Here is an 18,737-nt window from a genome sequence, read left to right as displayed (position 1 = left end):
TATTTCTTCTAGCCTTGGGCCTTAACTGAAATCCAAGAACCCTGCTTCCCCACTGGGCACTACTATTGACTCTACTATGCACAGGGCTGGGCATTGGATCATCAGATTCCTCACTCCCCATTCCACATCTAGAGCACTGTCCTTCCATATGCTTGTAAACCATGGGTCCTTTATGGCTCATGTCCTCTGACTATATTTTCTTCTGCTTCCTCTTCATTTCTGTAATCTGCAAAATTCTAGGTTGTTCATTATTTGCTAAAGATTTTAGTGCCTAACTCATAGCCTCTGTCCTCTCCAGGCCTTACCATTATCTAGAATAATTTCAAAGTCCCATGTAAGTGACCAGACCCACAATTTCTGTACCTGTCAACTCAAGTGAACTTGACCTTCTCTTTCCTTCACTCACTCACATAGTGAATACCCTCAAAACCTTGTTATTGCTGAACTTCTTTGGCTAGGAAAACTAATATTGACCACAATGGGTTAAAGTGAAAGTGAAGTCGCTCAGTCGTGTCCGACTCTTTGCAACCCCATGGACTGTAGCCTACCAGGCTCCTCCATCCATGGAATTTTCCAGGCAAGAGTCCTGGAGTGGGTTGCCATTTCCTTCTCCAGTGGATCTTCCTGATCCAGGGATAGAACCCAGGTCCCCTCATTGCAGGCAGACATTTTACCATCTGAGCCCAGGTGGCTTAAGGGAGAAGCTTACTCTCCCTCCACTTTTCCTGCTTTCACTTATTCCTTAAACCACAGTAATCTTCGCCCACCACTCTTTTGAAACTATTCTCTCAAGGTCATCATGCATTCCTCCTTGTCAACCAAATGGACATCACCTAGTCTTTCTCAACTGGGTTTGATGCCATTTGTCATTCTCTTCTGGAAACTCTCTGCTCCCTTCGTTTCTGGGACACTTCACAACCATGGTCCTCCTCCCACCTCTGTGACCATCCCTTCACTGTCTCCTTCACAGGATTCCTTTTAACTTGCTTTTTAAAATGCCTCCTCAACATCCTCTCATTAGATGAACTCATCCACACTCTCGTGGTTTGATCATCTACTATGACGACTTCTACATTTTTACCCTCAAGCTTTAGATTCTTATAACTCACTAGGTATTCCACAGGGACCTCAAACTCAACTTGTACCAAACTTAAAACCTTGTCCCTTCACACACTACTTTATCCCACCTGCTTCTCCCCTTGAACTCAGTCTCTCTCTTTATTAATGACACCACCACAAATATCCTATCCAGAAAATTAATCAACACCTTCAACTCTGCCTTAACCCAACCTTCACCCCCACATCTGCTCAATCATCAAGCCCTGACAATCTTATCTCCTATATTTTTTTTATTGAAGGATAATTGCTTTACAGAATTTTGTTGTTTTCTGTCAACCTGAATCAGTCATAGGTATACATATATTCCCTCTTTTTTGAACTTCCCTCCCAGTTCCCTCCCCATCCCACCCCTTTAGGTTTATACAGAACCCCTGTTTGACTTTCTTAGCCACATAGCAAATTCCCATTGGCTATCTATTTTACATATGGTAATGTAAGTTTCCATGTCACTCTTTCCATACATTGCACCCTCTCCTCCCCTCTCCCCATGGCCACAAATCTATTCTCTATGTCTTTTTCTCCACTGCTGCCCTGGAAGTAAATTCTTCAGTATCATTTTTCTAGAGTCCATATACATGAGTTAGAATACGATATTTATCTTTCTCTTTCTGACTCACTTCAGTCTGTATAATAGATTATAGGTTCATCCACCTCATTAGAACTGACTCAAAGGCATTCCTTTTTATGGCTGAGTAATATTCCATCATTTATATGTACCACAACTTCTTTATCCTTTCATCTGTCAATGGACATCTAGGTTGCTTCCATGTTCTAGCTATTGTAAATAGTGCTGCAATGAATAATGGGATACATGTGTCTTTTTCAATTTTCCTCAGGTTATATGCCTATGAGTGGGATTTCTGGGTCATATGCTAGTTTTATTACTAGTTTTTTAAGGAATCTCCATACCATCTTCCATAGTGGCTGTATCAATTTACATTCCCACCAACAGCGCAAGAGCATTCCCTTTTTTCCACACCCTCTCCAGCATTTATTGTTTGTAGACTTTTTGATGATGGCCATTCTGACAGTGTGAGGTAGTATCTCATTGTCATTTTGATTTGCATTTCTCTAATAATAAGTGATGCTGAGCAGCTTTTCAAGTGTTTGTTAGCCATCTGTAGGTCTTCTTTGGAGAAATGTCTGTTTAGGTCTTTTTCCCACTTTTTGATTGGGTTACTTGTTTTTCTGGTATTGAGTTGTATGAACTGCTTGTATATTTTGGAAATTAATCCTTTGTCAGTTGTTTCACTTGCTATTATTTTCTCCCTTTCTGAAGGCTGCCTTTTCACCTTGCTTATAGTTTCCTTTGCTGTGCAGAAGCTTTTAAGTTTAATCAGGTCCCACTTGTTTACTTCTGTTTTTATTTCCATTACTCTAGGAGATGGGTCATAGAGGATCTTGCTTTGATTTATGTCACTGAGTGTTCTGCCTATGTTTTCCTCTAAGAGTTTTATAGTTTCTGGTCTTACAGTTAGGTCTTCAATCCATTTTGAGTTTATCTTTGTGTATGGTGTTAGGAAGTGTTCTAATTTCATTCTTTTATATGTAGCTGTCCAGCTTCCCCAGCACCATCTATTGAAAAGGCTGTGTTTGCCCCATTGTATATTCTCGCCTCCTTTGTCAAATATAAGGTACCCATGGGTGCATGGGTTTATTTCTGGTCTTTCTAACTTTTTCCATTGGTTTATGTTTCTGTTTTTGTGCCAGTACCATAGTGTCTTGAGGACTGTAGCTTTGTAGTATAATCTGAAGTCAGGAAGGTTGATTCCTCCAGCTCCATTCTTCTTTCTCAAGACTGCTTTGGCTATTTAGGGTCTTTTATATTTCCATATGAATTATGAAATTTTTTGTTCTAGTTCTGTGAAAAATGTCACTGGTAATTGGATAGGGATCACATTGAATCTGTAGATTACATTTGGTAGTATAGTTATTTTCACAATATTGATTCTTCCTACCCAGGAACGTGGAATATCTCTCCATCTGTTTATGTCATCTTTGATTTCTTTCATTAGTGTTTTATAATTTTCTCTGTACAGTTCTTTTGTCTCCTTAGGTAAGTTTATTCCTAGATATTTAATTGTTTTGTTGCAATGGTGAATGGGATTGATTCCTTAATTTCTCTTTCTGATTTTTCATTGTTACTATATAGAAATGCAAGTGATTTCTGTGTATTGTTTTGTATCCTGCTGCTAAGTCACTGCAGTCGTGTCCGACTCTGTGCAACCCCATAGACAGAAGCCCACCGGGCTCCCCCATCTCTGGGATTCTCCAGGCAAGAACACTGGAGTGGGTTGCCATTTCCTTCTCCAATGCATGAAAGTGAAAAGTGAAAATGAAGTTGCTCAGTGGTGTCCGACTCTTAGCGACCCCATGGACTGCAGCCTACCAGGCTGCTCCATCCATGGGATTCTCCAGGCAAGAGTACTGGAGTGGGGTGCCATTGCCTTCTCCTGAAACTTTGCTAAATTCACTGATTCAGTTCAGTTCAGTTCAGTCAGTCAGTCATGTCCAACTCTTTGTGACCCTATGAACCGCAGCACACCAGGCCACCCTGTCCATCACCAACTCCCAGAGTCCACCTAAACCCATGTCCATTGAGTCGGTGATGCCATCCAACCATTTCATCTTCTGTCGTCCCCTTCTCTTCCTGCCCTCAATCTTTCCCAGCATCAGGGTCTTTTCAAATGAGTCAGCTCTTCCCATTAGGTGGCCAAAGTATTGGAGTTTTAGCTTCGACATCAGTCCATCCAATGAATACCTAGGACTGATCTTCTTTAGGATGGACTGGTTGGATCTCCCTGCAGTCCAAGGGACTCTCAAGAGTCTTCTCCAACACCACAGTTCAAAAGCATCAATTCTTTGATGCTCAGCTTTCTTTTTAGTCGAACGCTCACATCCATACATGACCACTGGAAAAACCATAGCCTTGACTAGATGGACCTTTGTTGTCAAAGTAATGTCTCTGCTTTTTAATATGCTGTCTAAGTTGGTCATAACTTTCCTTCCAAGGAGTAAGCGTCTTTTAATTTCATGGCTGCAATCACTATCTGCAGTGATTTTGGGCCCAGAAAAATAAAGTCAGCCACTATTTCCACTGTTTCCCCATCTATTTTCCATGAAGTGATGGGACCGGATGCCATAATCTTAGTTTTCTGAATGTTGAGCTTTAAGCCAACTTTTTCACTCTCCTCTTTCACTTTCATCAATAAGTTCTTTAGTTCTTCTTTACTTACCAAGAGAAGACTCTACACATGGACATCACCAGATGGTCGACACCGAAATCAGACTGATTATATTCTTTACAGCCAAAGATGGAGAAGCTCTATACAGTCAGCAAAAACAAGACTGGGGCCTGACTGTGGCTCGGATCATGAATTCCTTATTGCCAAATTCAGACTGAAATTGAAGAAAATGGAGAAAACCACTAGACCATTCAGGTGTGATCTAAATCAAATCCCTTATGACTATACAGTGGAAGTGAGAAATAGATTTAAGGGACTAGATAGATCTGATAGACAGAGTGCCTGATGAATTATGGATGGAGGTTCATGACATTGTACAGGAGACAGGAACCAAGACCATCCCCAAGAAAAAGAAATGCAAAAAAGCAAAATGGCTGTCTCAGGAGGCCTTACAAATAGCTGTGAAAAGAAGGGAAGTGAAAAGCAAAGGAGAAAAGGAAAGATATACCCATTTGAATGCAGAGTTCCAAAGAATAGCAAGGAGAGATAAGAAAGCCTTCCTCAATGATCAATGCAAAGAAATAGAGGAAAACAATAGAATGGGAAAGACTAGAGATCTCTTCAAGAAAATTAGAAATACCAAGGGAACATTTCATGCAAAGATTCACTGATTAGCTCTAGCAATTTTCTGATACTATCTTTTGGGTTTTCTATGTACCGTATGATGTCATCTGCAAACAGTGAGAGCTTTACTTCTTCTTTTCTGATCTGGATTCCTTTTCTTTCTTTTTCTTCTCTGATTGCTGTAGCTAAGACTTCCAGAATTATGTTGAATAATAGTGGGGACTTTGGCCAGACTTATCAAGAAAAAAAGAGAGAAGAATCAAATCAACAAAATTAGAAATGAAAAAGGAGAGGTTACAACAGACAATGAAGAAATACAAAGACTATTATGAACAACTACATGGCAATAAAATGGATAACCTGGAAGAAATGGACAGATTCTTAGAAAAGTTCAATATTCCAAGACTGAACCAGGAAGAAATAGAAATTATGAATAACCCAATTACAAGAACTGAAATTGAAGCTGTCATCAAAAATCTCCTAAAAAACAAAAATACAGGACCAGATGGCTTCACAGGAGACTTGTATCAAACATTTAGAGAAGAGCTAATGCCTCTCCTTCTAAAACTCTTTCAAAAAATTGCAGAGGAAGGAACACTTCCAAACTCATTCTATGAGGCCACCATCACCCGGATACCAAAACCAGACAAAGACAACACACAAAAAAGAAAACTACAGGCCAATATCACTGATGAGCATAGATGCAAAAATCCTCAACAAAATTTTAGCAAACAGAATTCAGCAACCCATCAAAGAGCTCAGACACCATGATCAAGTTGGGTTTATTCCAGGGATGCAAGGATTCTTCAATATATGCAAATCAATCAATGTGATATACCATATTAACAAATTGAAAGATAAAAACCATATTATAATCTCAACAGATGCAGAAAAAGCCTGACAAAATTCAGCACCCATTTATGATTAAAACTTTTCACATATAAGGAACCTGCCTCAACATAGTAAAGACCATATATGATAAGCCTACAATAAACATTATTCTCACTGGTGAAAAACTGAAAGCATTCCCCCTAAGATCAGAAATAAGACAAGGGTGTTCTGTGTTTCTTAATATGTCACCAGTTCTTCATCCCTATTGCCATGCCATGGTCTAAGTCCTCATCATATCTTACCTAGAATTCAACAACATCCTCCTAATTGGTTTACTGCTTCTAAACTTGTTTCCATCAAATCTATCCTTAACACAGCTAACAGAATAATCTGACTAAAATATAAACCTGACCTTGTCCTGCCCTATTTAAAACCACACTGTGGCTCCCTGGAAAATACCCTGATGCTGGGAAAGACTGAAGGCAGGAGGAGAAGGGGATGACAGAATATGAGATGGTTGGATGGCATCACTGACTCGATGGACATGAGTTTGAGCAAGCTCTGGGAGTTGGGGATGGACAAGGAAGTCTGGCGTGCTGCAGTCCATGGCGTCACAAAGAGTTGGACATGACTAAGCAACTGAACTCAGGTTTCCTGAGGCTCAAAGAATAATTTCTAAGCTTCCTCACAGTCAGGTTCAGCCTTGTGAGATCCAGTTGCTGCTCACTCATGAGTAGAACAGTAGAGACCTAGTAGACACTGAAGAAATCAAGAGGAAATGGAAATAATACATGGAAGAAATATACAAAAAAAGATCTTAATTAACTGGATTGCTGTGATGGTATAGTCAGTTACTCAGAGCCAGATATTCTGGAGTGTGAAGTCAAGTGGCCCTTAGGAAGCACTGCTGTTAACAAAGCTAGTGGGTGTGATGGAATTCCAGTAGAGCTTTTCAAAACCCTAAAGGATAATGCCATCAAGGTGTTCCATTCAACATATCAGCATATCTAGAAGACCCAGCAGTGGACACAGGACTGAAAAAGGTCAATCCTCATTCCAATTCCGAAGAAGGGTAGTACTAAAGAATGTTTTAAACATCAGACAATTGTACTCATCTCCCATGCTAGTAAGGTCATGCTTAAAATCTTGCATGGTAGGCTTCAACATTATGCAAACCAAGAACTTCCAGATGTCCAAGCTGGGTTTAGAAAAAGGAAGAGGAACCAGAGATAATTGCCAACATTCACTGGATCATAGAGAAATCAAGGTAATTCTAGAAAAACATGTACCTCTGTTTCATCAACTATGCTAAAGCCTTTGACTGTGTGAATCATAAAAAACTGTGGAAAGCTCTTAAAGAGATGGAAATACCAACCCATCTTACCTGTCTCCTGAGAAACCTATATGCAGGTCAAGAAGCAAAAGTTAGAACTCAGAATGGAAAAACTGATTGGTTCAAGATTGAGAAAGGAGTATAACCTGGCTGTCTGCTGTCATCCTGTTTGTTTAACCTATATGCTGAGCACATAATGAGAAATGACAGGCTGGATGAGTAACAAGCTGGAATCAAGATAGGCAAGAGAAACATCAACAACATCAGATATGCAGATGGTACTCTAATGGCAGAACGGGAAGAACTAAAGAACCTCTTGATGAGGGTGAAAGAGGAGAGTGAAGGAGCCAACTTAAAACTGAATATTAAAAAAATTAAGATCATGGCATCAAGCCCCATTCAGTTCAAGTCAGTTCAGTCACTCAGTCGTGTCTGACTCTTTGAGACCCCATGGACTGCAGCACGCCAGGCCTCACTGTCCATCACCAACTCCCAGAGTTTACTCAAACTCATGTCCATTGAGTCGGTGATACCATCTCATCCTCTGTCGTCCCCTTTTCCTCCTGCCTTCAATTGTTCCTAGCATCAGGGTCTTTTCAAATGAGTAAGTTCTTTACATCAGGTGGCCAAAGTATTAGAGTTTCAGTATCAGTCTTTCCAATGAATATTCAGGACTGATTTCCTTTAGGATGGACTGGTTGGATCTCCCTGCAGTCCAAGGGACTCTCAAGAGTCTTCTCCAGCACCACAGTTCAAAAGCATAATTCTTTGGTGCTCAACTTTCTTTATAGTCAAACTCTCACATCCATACATGACCACTGGAAAAACCATAGCTTTGACTAGACAGACCTTTGTTGACAAGGTTATGTCTCTGCTTTTTAATATGCTGTCTAGGTTCATCATAACTTTTCTTCCAAGGAGCAAGCATCTTTTAATTTCATGGCTGCAGTCACCATCTGCAATGATTTTGGAGTCCCAAAAAATAAAGTTTGTCACTGTTTCCACTGTTTCCCCATCTATTTGCCATGATCTTAGTTTTCTGAATGTTGAGTTTTAAGCCAACTTTTTCACTCTCCTCTTTCACTTTCATCAAGAGGCTCTTTAGTTCTTCATTTTTGCCATAAGGGTGGTGTCATCTACATATCTGAGGTTATTGATATTTCTCCCAGCAATCTTGATATGGAGAACAGTGTGGAGATTCCTTTAAAAACTGGAAATAGAACTGCCATATGATCCAGCAATCCCACTGCTGGGCATACACACTGAGGAATTGAAAGAGACATGGGGTTGCTGGGTCATATGGCAGTTCTATTTCCAATTTTTTAAGGAATCTCCACACTGTTCTCCATAGTGGCTGTACTAGTTTTCATTCCCACCAACAGTGTAACAGGGTTCCCTTTTCTCCACATCCTCTCCAGCATTTGTTGTTTGTAGACTTTTTGATGGCAGCCATCAAAAATGTGAGATGGGATTTGCATCTCTCTGATAATGAGTGATGTTGAGCATCTTTTCATGTGTTTATTAGCCATCTGTATGTCTTCTTTGGAGAAACGTCTGTTTAGTTCTTTGGCCCACTTTTTTATTGTGTTGGTTATTTTTCTGGTATGGAACTGCATGAGCTGCTTTTATATTTTGGAGATTAATTGTCAGTTGTTTCATTTGCTATTATTTTCTCCCATTCTGAAGGCTGCCTTTTCACCTTGCTTATAGTGTCCTTTGTTGTGCAAAAGCTTTTAAGCTTAATTAGGTCCCATTTGTTTATTTTTGTTTTTATTTCCATTACTCTGGGAGGTGGGTCATAGAGGATCTTGCTGTGATTTATGTCAGAGAGTGTCCTGTTTATGTTTTCCTCTAAGAGTTTAATAGTATCTGGTCTTATATTTAGATCTTTAATCTATTTTGAGTTTATTTTTGTGTATGGTGTTAGAAAGCATTCTAGTTTCATTCTTTGACAGGTGGTTGACTAGTTTTCCCAGCACCACTTGTTAAAAATATTGTCTTTTCTCCATTGTATATTTTTGCCTCCTTTGTCAAAGAAAAGGTGTTCATAGGTATGTGGATTTACCTCTGGGCTTTCTATTTTGTTCTATTAATCTATATTTCTGTCTTTGTGCCAGTACCATACTGATGCTGGGAAAGATTGAGGGAAGAAGGAGAAGAGGGAGTCAGAAGATGAGATGGCTGGATGGCATCACCGATGCAATGGACATGAACTTGGGCAAACTTTGGGAGATGGTTAGGGACAGGGAGGCCTGGTGTGCTGCAGTCCATGGGGTCACAAAGAGTCTGACACAACTGGGCGACTGAACAACAACAGTACATATTTGAGGGAGAAGTACTTTAAAACTCTTGCTTCTGTCTCTCACCAAAAAACTCATCAATAAAAGACATTTTTCATTGGAAAAGGTCCCTTAGGATCAATAATGATAGAATAACCAGCTATGTTTCCAGGGAAGGAGAAGCTGCTAAGTCGCTTCAGTCGTATCCAACTCTGTGCGACCCCACAGACGGCAGCCCACTAGGCTCTCCGTCCCTGGGATTCTCCAGGCAAGAACACTGGAGTGGGTTGCCATTTCCTTCTCCAATGCATGGAAGTGAAAAGTGAAAGTGAAGTCACTCAGTCGTGTCCGACTCCTAGCGACCCCATGGACTGCAGCCTACCAGGCCCCTCCATCCATGGGATTTTCCAGGCAAGAGGACTGGAGTGGGTTGCCATTGCCTTCTCCAGGAGGGAGGAGACAGAGAAGAGTGCTACACAAATAAAAGAAGCTTTATCTTTATGCAAAACACCCACAGCTTTATTCACTACAATGGATAACACACAACAATATGCCTCCTGATCTTAAACTGGGGGTGTAGGAAATAGTTTAAAACTTGAGTATAATCAAATGACAGCCACTGTGCATTTGTCTTCTCAGCATGCTCTGCAACAAAACAGACAGAGTCCTAGACTGGTTGTTCCCACCAGAAGTGCTCTGTCAAGGGCACTGATGCCACCTTTTGAACCAAGGGATGAGGCTAAAGCATTCCTGTTCTACACAGATAGCATCAGGAAGAAGCAGCTCCATGGTTTCAGGTGGCAAATGTCAGCAGTCCAGTTGGTCATTTGATTTTCCTGATCCTCTTATTCAGGAATACAACATGTTTATTCTGAATATTGAGAATAAACTATAGAGGTTCTTTGAGAAGACTGAAGGGCAAGTTTGAGGAAGATGTTCTTGCAGACTTACAGATTTATCATCTGATGAAACACTGACTACTCTTCATGTGAAAAATCACACTATCATTTCTGGACACAAGTTCAATTTGAATCATCCAATTTCTTAAACTGACAGAGTTATCATACGCTTGCTGCCACTCCTGACAAAAATTATGAAGTATTTTCTATTTTAGTAAAATAAGGAGAAAGAAAAAATCACTGGGTATGAAATTGATCATCTTGCTAAACATTAGGTATTAAATTGCAAATAATAGCTTTCACTTGTATAAGGGAAGCATTTACTATTAATTTTTCAAGCATTTTTGCCAGCATTTATTACCAATCTGCTGATAAACATGGGATTTTTTAATTGTTGCTCTTTTTTCTTTTTTTTTATTTGAAAGGAATTTCTTTTTTTAATTGAAATATAGTTGATGTACAATATTATATGTTATAGGTGTATAAAATAGTGATTCAGAATTTTAAAAGATTATACTGTTTATAGTTATTATAAAATATTGTTTATATTCCCTATGTTGTACAATATACCCCCATGGCATATCTATTTTTTACATAACAGTTTGTACTTTTGAATCCCCTCCTCTGCCTTGCCCCTCCTACCTTTGCTCTCCCCACTGGCAACCTCTAGTTTGTTCTTTAAATCTGTGAGCCTGTTTATCTTTTGTTATGTACCTGTTGGTCATCTGAATGTCCTCTTTGGAAAATGTCTCTTCAGGTCTTCAGATCATTTTTTAATGGTCAAGGGGTGGCCATTATATGCTAGGCAGAAAACAGAAAAGGCCTAGGCTAAAACAAAGGCATGTCCCAGCTTGACCTGATCCTTATCATCAGAAAGAAAAAAAAAAAAGATATTTCCAGAGCCCCATCCAGTAAACTTCCACTTACTACTAACTGGCCAGATGCACCCCTATCTCCAAAGGAATCTGGAAGGTACTTCTATCTAGGCACTCTGTTACCCTAAACAAAATCAGAATCTTTTAAGAAAGGAATAAATAATAAGAGGATAGACACTGAATGGGGAACAAGCTGTGACAGCCACATGATAAAGAACACTGGGTTTTGCAAGTTTAACAGGTCAAAAGTCATTGACTCAGACCTTTACTAACTACAGGTTTTTTCCCCCCAAGAAATAGTTCTTGATCATTTTCTATCAAACTTACCATGCATGACTGATTTACCTTACCCTGCTCCCGCAAAAAGATTGACCAGACTCTAGAAAACATCATGTTAGTAACCAAGATTCACTGGCTCATCAGCACTATCTGAGGGAACTAAGCCAAACTCTCTAGCTTTGCTCTGCTTGTTGAATGTTTATTCTTGCTGATTCCACCTTCAGATGTGTCTGTGCCCCCCTGTAAAGCCAGAATGGTCTCCAAAGTAAGTCAGGTAAAGAAGGAGGAATGTGAAATGCAAAACAAAAGAAAGCTTCCCCCACCTTCTTGCTCCAAGCAGCCTCTCCTGCCCATTTTCCGAATCACCTATCAGTCTCCAAAGTAAATTAGAGACAAGGTTTCTGATTCATTAACTATGGCACAACTATCAGCGGACTTGGTAATCACAGCATACTTGCCCTGCTAGGCACTGAAGACAGTCCCCTGGCCCATATAATCAGCCAAGCACTGCTCCTCCCTTCCAGAAAGCCAGTGCTCAGTGATGCGGAGCAAGACGCAGAGAGAAAGACACAATTTCTCCAAATCTTAGACTAAATCTATAATTCAACACAGTGTCCCTGCTTTCACAGGGGAATGCTAAATAATATGTCTTTAGAAATGGGAATCTTGGATTTGTCTGCCAAGAACTGTGAGACTCAGCATAGAACTTGTCAGGAACACTTCCCTCTTGCTGGGAAGCAGCCCAGGGAAGGAAAGAACGCTCACCTAGAAGAGGCGAGACCTGGGGCCTGCTGCACCCCCGCACACCCAGATAAGTCGCCTCCTCTCCCCCAACTTTGATTTTAACATCTATAAAATGATGGCGTTGGACACAACTAAAGATATCTATGCTGTTTCGCCTCAGCAGCAGGCCATGGGGTCAGAAGCATCAAAGTGTGGGACTGAATGATTTTTAAGATTTGAAAGATTTTAAGATTTTTACTGATTTGAAAGAAGCAACACTTGGTACACAAATACTAGAATGTCAGACAACAAGTAAAGGGCACAAAATGTATTTACTTACACTGATTTCTTTTTTGTCAACCATCATGCAAATGTCTATAACATGATAATAGCAGAATTAAATTTTAGCAGCTAAAAACAAAATAATTGATTATGTTTACCTTCAGCTGTAATGGTTAATTGACCTGGGCCTGTTAGCATCAGTGTGTCACATAATAGTGATCTTTGGGAAGGGGACTTGACCCTACTGGCCTAACAAATCGTGTGGGTATCCTAATTTAAACAGAAAATAAGGCTCCAACCCTTTCCCAGGCTTACCTGCAGGGACAGGTAGGCAGCTTTTGTTCCTTTTGTTCAGGTTGGGCCCCAGGGAAACTCTGAGGCTATTTCCTAACAGTCTCTGAGTCTAAACCAGTGGTTATCAAACTTTAGTGCACCCATGAATCACCTGAGAAACTTATTAAAAATGCAAATTCCTAAACCCCACTCTAGAGACTCTGGTTCAATAGTTTTGGGGCACATCATCACAGGAATGGGTATTTTAGAGATGTGCCAGAAGGCAACTGTGATATAGGTAATCCAAAACCCATAGCTGAAGACACACACTCTACATGGGTACTCAGTCAAGTCCAACTTTGCGATCCCACGCACTGTATCCCACCAGGCTCCTCTGTCCATGGGATTTCCCAGGTAAGAATACTGGAGTGGGTTGCCATTTCCTCCTCCAGGGGATATTCCCAACCCAGGGATCGAACCCTCGTCTCCTGCATCTCCTGCTTTCCAGGCAGATTCTTTTACTGCTGAATCATCCAGGAAGACACATTGGTCATTCCAAAATAGTTGAAAGGGGCCCTTGTACTAGAAAAGGGACTGGGTTTCCTTCGTTTGGCTAAAAATCTCATAGTCAAGGATTAAATTCCAAGCCAGCATGAAGAACCTTGCTTCTAAGGAAGATGGAGATGGCCTGGGCATGAAAGAGCAATGCATATTCCAGATAAACAGACATGAATGGTCTACAATCTACATTCGCTGGAATGATGACACTGAGTAAGGCAGCAGTATCATTAGACACTATGTATGAATGAATCATTCATTTGACATTTGACAGGTGAAAAGCAGCATGGGCAGAGGTCCTAGAGAGCCCTGCAACCCAAGCAGGACTTACAAAGCATCAAACAGTTAATTTCCAACAAAGTTTGTTGTTGGAAATTAACTGTTTCTGCTTCTGCTTATCTAAAGCTTTTGAGTTTCCTAACGACCTACCTTCCTAGACAAAAATTTCACTTGATTTGATGTTCTTCACCAAGAATCCTAACTTCTCTTCCAAAGGAGCATGTATTGTTATCCTTCTCCCTGAGCTCTGACAGTAGCTTCTCCAATGCCTTTCTTACCCTTCTTGAAGATGTAGACCTTTGCAATTCTTTGATAAGATTTCAGTTGCCAGAATCTTGCCCACTTTATAAACTTCCAGCTCATTAACTTTTAATGAGGAAGACTAATGGCTTGCAATTAAGTCACCTCCCCTGGATTAGTTAGAGAACTAAAACTCCAAGCAAGCAAGCAAGACCCTTATCTTCTCTGCCATTGTAATTCCCACCCCTTGTGGCAACTGCTAATGCTCCTGGTGTTGCAAGGTTTGGGGTCTCTGCCACTTCAAGGTAGGGACAATTCAGAGAGCAATGCTACCTTCTCCCTCACAATCCCTGCTTTAAGCCCAGGAAAAATTAAATGAGCCCATTGTATTTTCCTTACTGAATAAAGTGTTATGGGACCTTGGCTCAAATTGTCCTCAAATACGAGAATGTTAGCATCTCAAAAACTTGAAACTGCAAAATTTCTGAAACCTCTTGCTGGGATATAAATGCCACACAGGCAGTGACTTCAGTTTGCTCATTCTTACACCCCCAGTACCTAGAGCAGTGCACGACATACAGCAGGTGGACAAATAACACTAGGAAGAGCCACACTCAGCATCGCCACAGACCTTCCATGGCTGGACCAAAGGCACATCCCCTCAGTCCTGTATTTAAAGTGGCAAGCAGGAACCTGCTCCCAGCTCAGGAGAGCTGAACGTACATATCTCTTCCCAGCTCCACTTCAGTGAGGTCACATCGGTAGCTTTAAATTCATGGTGGGAATATCTATACCATCAAAATTGGCAAACACATCAAATTAAAGCTTTTTTCCAAGAGAGAGCTGGTCATTAAACATTTACCAACATACCATTTACCAACATACCACTGCCCTTAAGACCTACAACATCTCTTTTCGGTGAATACAAAGGCTGGAAAAATGAAGTTCAGTTTTTGGCAGCTCCAGTCTAGAAAACAAAGCAGTATTATTTAAAAGAATCTCTTATTTACTTTTTAAAAGAATCAATTCACCCCAGTCCCTGATTTGGGTTCCCTGCACAACTCTATACAAGAAACTGCAATGAAATCTGAATGGGCTCCACTGTGAGGATGTTTCCCATCTGCAGAAGGTTGCAGTTATTAAGAGGTAACTGAGCAAAGACAAAAACCTGATAACAAGGATGGAGAGCCTGAGGAGATGAGCCTCAGACCCAGGCCACTAAGAGCCTAGGGAGCCGCCAAATGTAAAGCTCTTCTGAGCTGCGCAGTATGGAATCATAGACAATGATTTTAACTATAAATCACACTTTCTATTGTATTTTCAAACATGTTTACAGTATTTACTATGTGACAAGCAATAGTCAATTTGCTTAGCAAATGTTTACTCGTTATTTTAGCTGCAAGTACCATGTAAGTGTCTAGTATTACCCAAACTAAAGAAACCTTTTTGAGTTTTACCCTTTGGCTCACGAAAAAGCAGAAACACAAATCTGCTCATCACCCACTTAATGACTCTAGACTTGGTGTGAAAACTGAAGCTGAGGTCCACCTGACCATGGATGAGCTGGACTTGACTAGATCTCCTTAGGAGCCACAGACTAAATTTAGCACCATGGTATATGTCTTCTGTGGAGTTTAATGGAAAAAGACAGAAGCCATGGAGAAGGAAGCAGTCAGTGTTGCAGAGGCCTTCTCCTTTTTGAAAAGGTAGAAGACTAGATTAGGAAGCCTCTTAAATCTTTTCCAGCTATGTAACAATGATGATAATAAAGACAAAACAGCTATAAAGCTGGTTCTATTTATCTGTTCACATATTATACCCCAATATGAAATCATCTCTCAGACCCAGAACAGTATTGACAATAAATAACAAAATCTCCTTAAAGAATAAATGATATGCCAGGAGAATCTGCTTATGCTATTTTTGAGCCTAAATAGACTAGAACCCCAGAATGAGATGAAAATACAATACTGATACTCTCAATATAAATTTTAAATCAAAGAGAAAACAATAGTCTACCTGAATAATTTAAGGTATCAAGATGGACCCATTCTCAAACAACTAGAATTTTGGAAATCAGATATGAGGATTCATTATTTCCTGATTTATTTATTTTCAGTTCAGTTCAGTTGCTCAGTCACGTCCGACTCTTTGCAACCCCATGAACCGCAGCACGCCAGGCCTCCCTGTCCATCACCAACTCCCAGAGTCCACCCAAACCCATGTCCATCGAGTCGGTGATGCCATCCAACCATCTCATCCTCTGTCATCCCCTTCTCCTGCCCTCAATCTTTCCCAGCATCAGAGTCTTTTCAAATGAGTCAGCTCTTCACATCAGGTGGCCAAAGTATTGGAGTTTTAGTTTCAACATCAGTCCTTCCAATGAACACCCAGGACTGATTTCCTTTAGGATGGACTTGTTGGATCTCCTTGCTGTCCAAGGGACTCTCGAGGGTCTTCTTCAACACCACAGTTCAAAAGCATCAATTCTTATGTGCTCAGCTTTCTTTATAATCCAACTCTCACATCGATACATGACCACTGGAAAAACCATAGCCCTGACTAGATAGACATTTTTTGGCAAAGTAATGTCTCTGCTTTTCAATATGCTGTCTAAGTTGGTCATAACTTTCCTTCCAAGGAGCAGGCGTCTTTTAATTTCATGGCTGCAATCACCATCTGCAGTGATTTTCAAGCCCCCCAAAATAAAGTCAGCCACCATTTCCACTGTTTCCCCATCTATTTGCCATGACATGATGGGACCAGATGCCATGATCTTCGTTTTCTGAATGTTGAGCTTTAAGCCAACTTTTTCACTCTCCACTTTCACTTTCATCAAGAGGCTTTTTAGTTCCTCTTCACTTTCTGCCATAAGGGTGGTGTCATCTGCTTATCTAAGGTTATTGATATTTCTCCCGGCAATCTTGATTCCAGCTTGTACTTCTTCCAGCCCAGCGTTTCTCATGCTGTACTCTGCATATAAGTTAAATAAGCTGGGTGACGATATACAGCCTTGACATACTCCTTTTCCTATTTGGAACCAGTCTGTTATGCCATGTCCAGTTCTAACTGTTGCTTCCTGACCTGCATACAGGTTTCTCAAGAGGCAGGTCAGGCGGTCTGGTATTCCCATCTCTTTCAGAATTTTCCACAGTTTATTGTGATCCACACAGTCAAAGGCTTTGGCATAGTCGATAAAGCAGAAATAGAGTTCCTGTTTTTCTGGAACTCTCTTGCTTTTTCGATGATCCAGGGGATGTTGGCAATTTGATCTCTGGTTCCTCTGCCTTTTCTAAAACCAGCTTGAACATCTGGAAGTTCACAGTTCACGTATTGCTGAAGCCTGGCTTGGAGAATTTTAAGCATTACTTTACTAGCATGTGAGATGAGTGCAATTGTATGGTTGTTTGAGCATTCTTTGACATTGCCTTTCTTTGGGATTGGGACTGATCTTTTCCAGTCCTGTGACCACTGCTGAGTTTTCCAAATTTGCTGGCTATTGAATGCAGCACTTTCAGAGCATCATCTTTCAGGATTTGAAATAGCTCAACTGGAATTCCATCACCTCCACTAACTTTGTTCATAGTGATGCTTCCTAAGGCCCATTTGACTTCACATTCCAGGATGTCTGGCTCTAGGTGAGTGATCAGACCATTGTGATTATCTTGGTCGTGAAGATCTTTTTTGTACAGTTCTTCTGTGTATTCTTGCCACCTCTTCTTAGTATCTTCTGCTTCTGTTGCTGCTGCTAAGTCGCTTCAGTCGTGTCCGACTCTATGCGACCCCATAGACAGCAGCCCACCAGGCTCCACCATCCCTGGGATTCTCTAGGCAAGAACACTGGAGTGGGTTGCCATTTCCTTCTCCAGTGCATAAAAGTGAGAAGTGAAAGTGAAGTCGATCAGTCGTGTCCGACTCCTAGTGACCCCATGGACTCAAGCCCACCAGGCTCCTCCGTCCACGGGATTTGCCAGGCAAGAGTACTAGAGTGGGTTGCCATTGCAGGTCCCTACCATTTCTGTCCTTTATTGAGCCCATCTTTGCATGAAATGTTCCCTTGGTATCTCTAATTTTCTTGACGAGATCTCTAGTCTTTCCCATTCTATTGTTTTCTTCTATTTCTTTGCATTGATTGCTGAGGAAGGCTTTCTTATCTCTCCTTGCTATTCTTTGGAACTCTGCATTCAAATGGGTATATCGTTCCTTTTCTCCTTTGCTTTTCACTTCCCTTCTTTTCACAGCTATTTGTAAGGCCTCCTCAGACAACCATTTTGCTTTTTTGCATTTCTTTTTCTTGGGGATGGTCTTGATTCCTGTCTCCTGTACAATGTCACGAACCTCCATCCATAGTTCATCAGGCACTCTATCAGATCTAGTCCCTTAAATCTATTTCTCACTTCCACTGTATAATCATAAGGTATTTGATTTAGGTCATACCTGAATGGTCTAGTGGTTTTCTCCACTTTCTTCAATTTCAGTCTGAATTTGGCAATAAGGAGTTCATGATCTGAGCCACAGTCAGGTCCCGGTCTTGTTTTTGCTGACTGTATAGAGCTTCTCCATCTTTGGCTGCAAAGAATATAATCAATCTGATTTTGGTGTTGACCATCATTTATTATAATTACCATTTTATAACATCTTTTGAAGTGACTCAAGGCTCTCAAATTATATTAATTTACACTGGCAACTTGGGGTCTGAAGAACATTGATTCCCCTCTCTTGCTTTTCCCACTAGCCAACACACAAAACTGAAATGCACATTAAATTCACACAGTTGTGAACCACCAGCCTTGACATTATATTAAAACCAAGATAGATATAGAAGCAAGTTGTGCCAATATTTCAATGGATTGCAACAATTTTCTGTTTGTTTTTTAACTCAAAAGAAATACTTTAAATAAACCCAACACTGTGTTTCCCCTCAACCTTCCACCTTCACACACATTTTTAAAGGCAGT

General features: G+C 40.6%; 1 protein-coding gene across 5 annotated transcripts in view; it reads right to left on the bottom strand.

Moving 5' to 3' along the window:
• The window catches only part of GPR176 (G protein-coupled receptor 176), a 123,150-nt gene that overhangs the window by 66,463 nt on the left and 37,950 nt on the right, over nt 1–18,737 (bottom strand). For 2 of the 5 annotated variants that reach the window (XM_086321946.1, XM_086321947.1), the window contains exon 2: nt 18,217–18,348. The exons of 2 other annotated variants lie outside the window; for them this stretch is intronic. Coding sequence is in view for 1 of the 3 variants with exons in the window: in XM_086321945.1 (XP_086178071.1) it covers nt 14,650–14,662 (13 nt within the window). In the remaining 2 variants the exon portion in view is untranslated. Of the gene's footprint in view, nt 1–14,649; nt 14,747–18,216; nt 18,349–18,737 lie in introns of all 5 variants that reach the window. One more of the 5 variants, XM_086321945.1, reaches the window with a different exon arrangement.

The sequence above is a fragment of the Bos grunniens genome, chromosome 10 (assembly GCF_055505025.1).
Source record: "Bos grunniens cultivar Pamir isolate PY7600 chromosome 10, Bosgru_T2T1.0, whole genome shotgun sequence".
NCBI classification, from domain to species: domain Eukaryota; kingdom Metazoa; phylum Chordata; class Mammalia; order Artiodactyla; family Bovidae; genus Bos; species Bos grunniens.
This window is presented reverse-complemented; position numbering and strand designations above follow the sequence as displayed.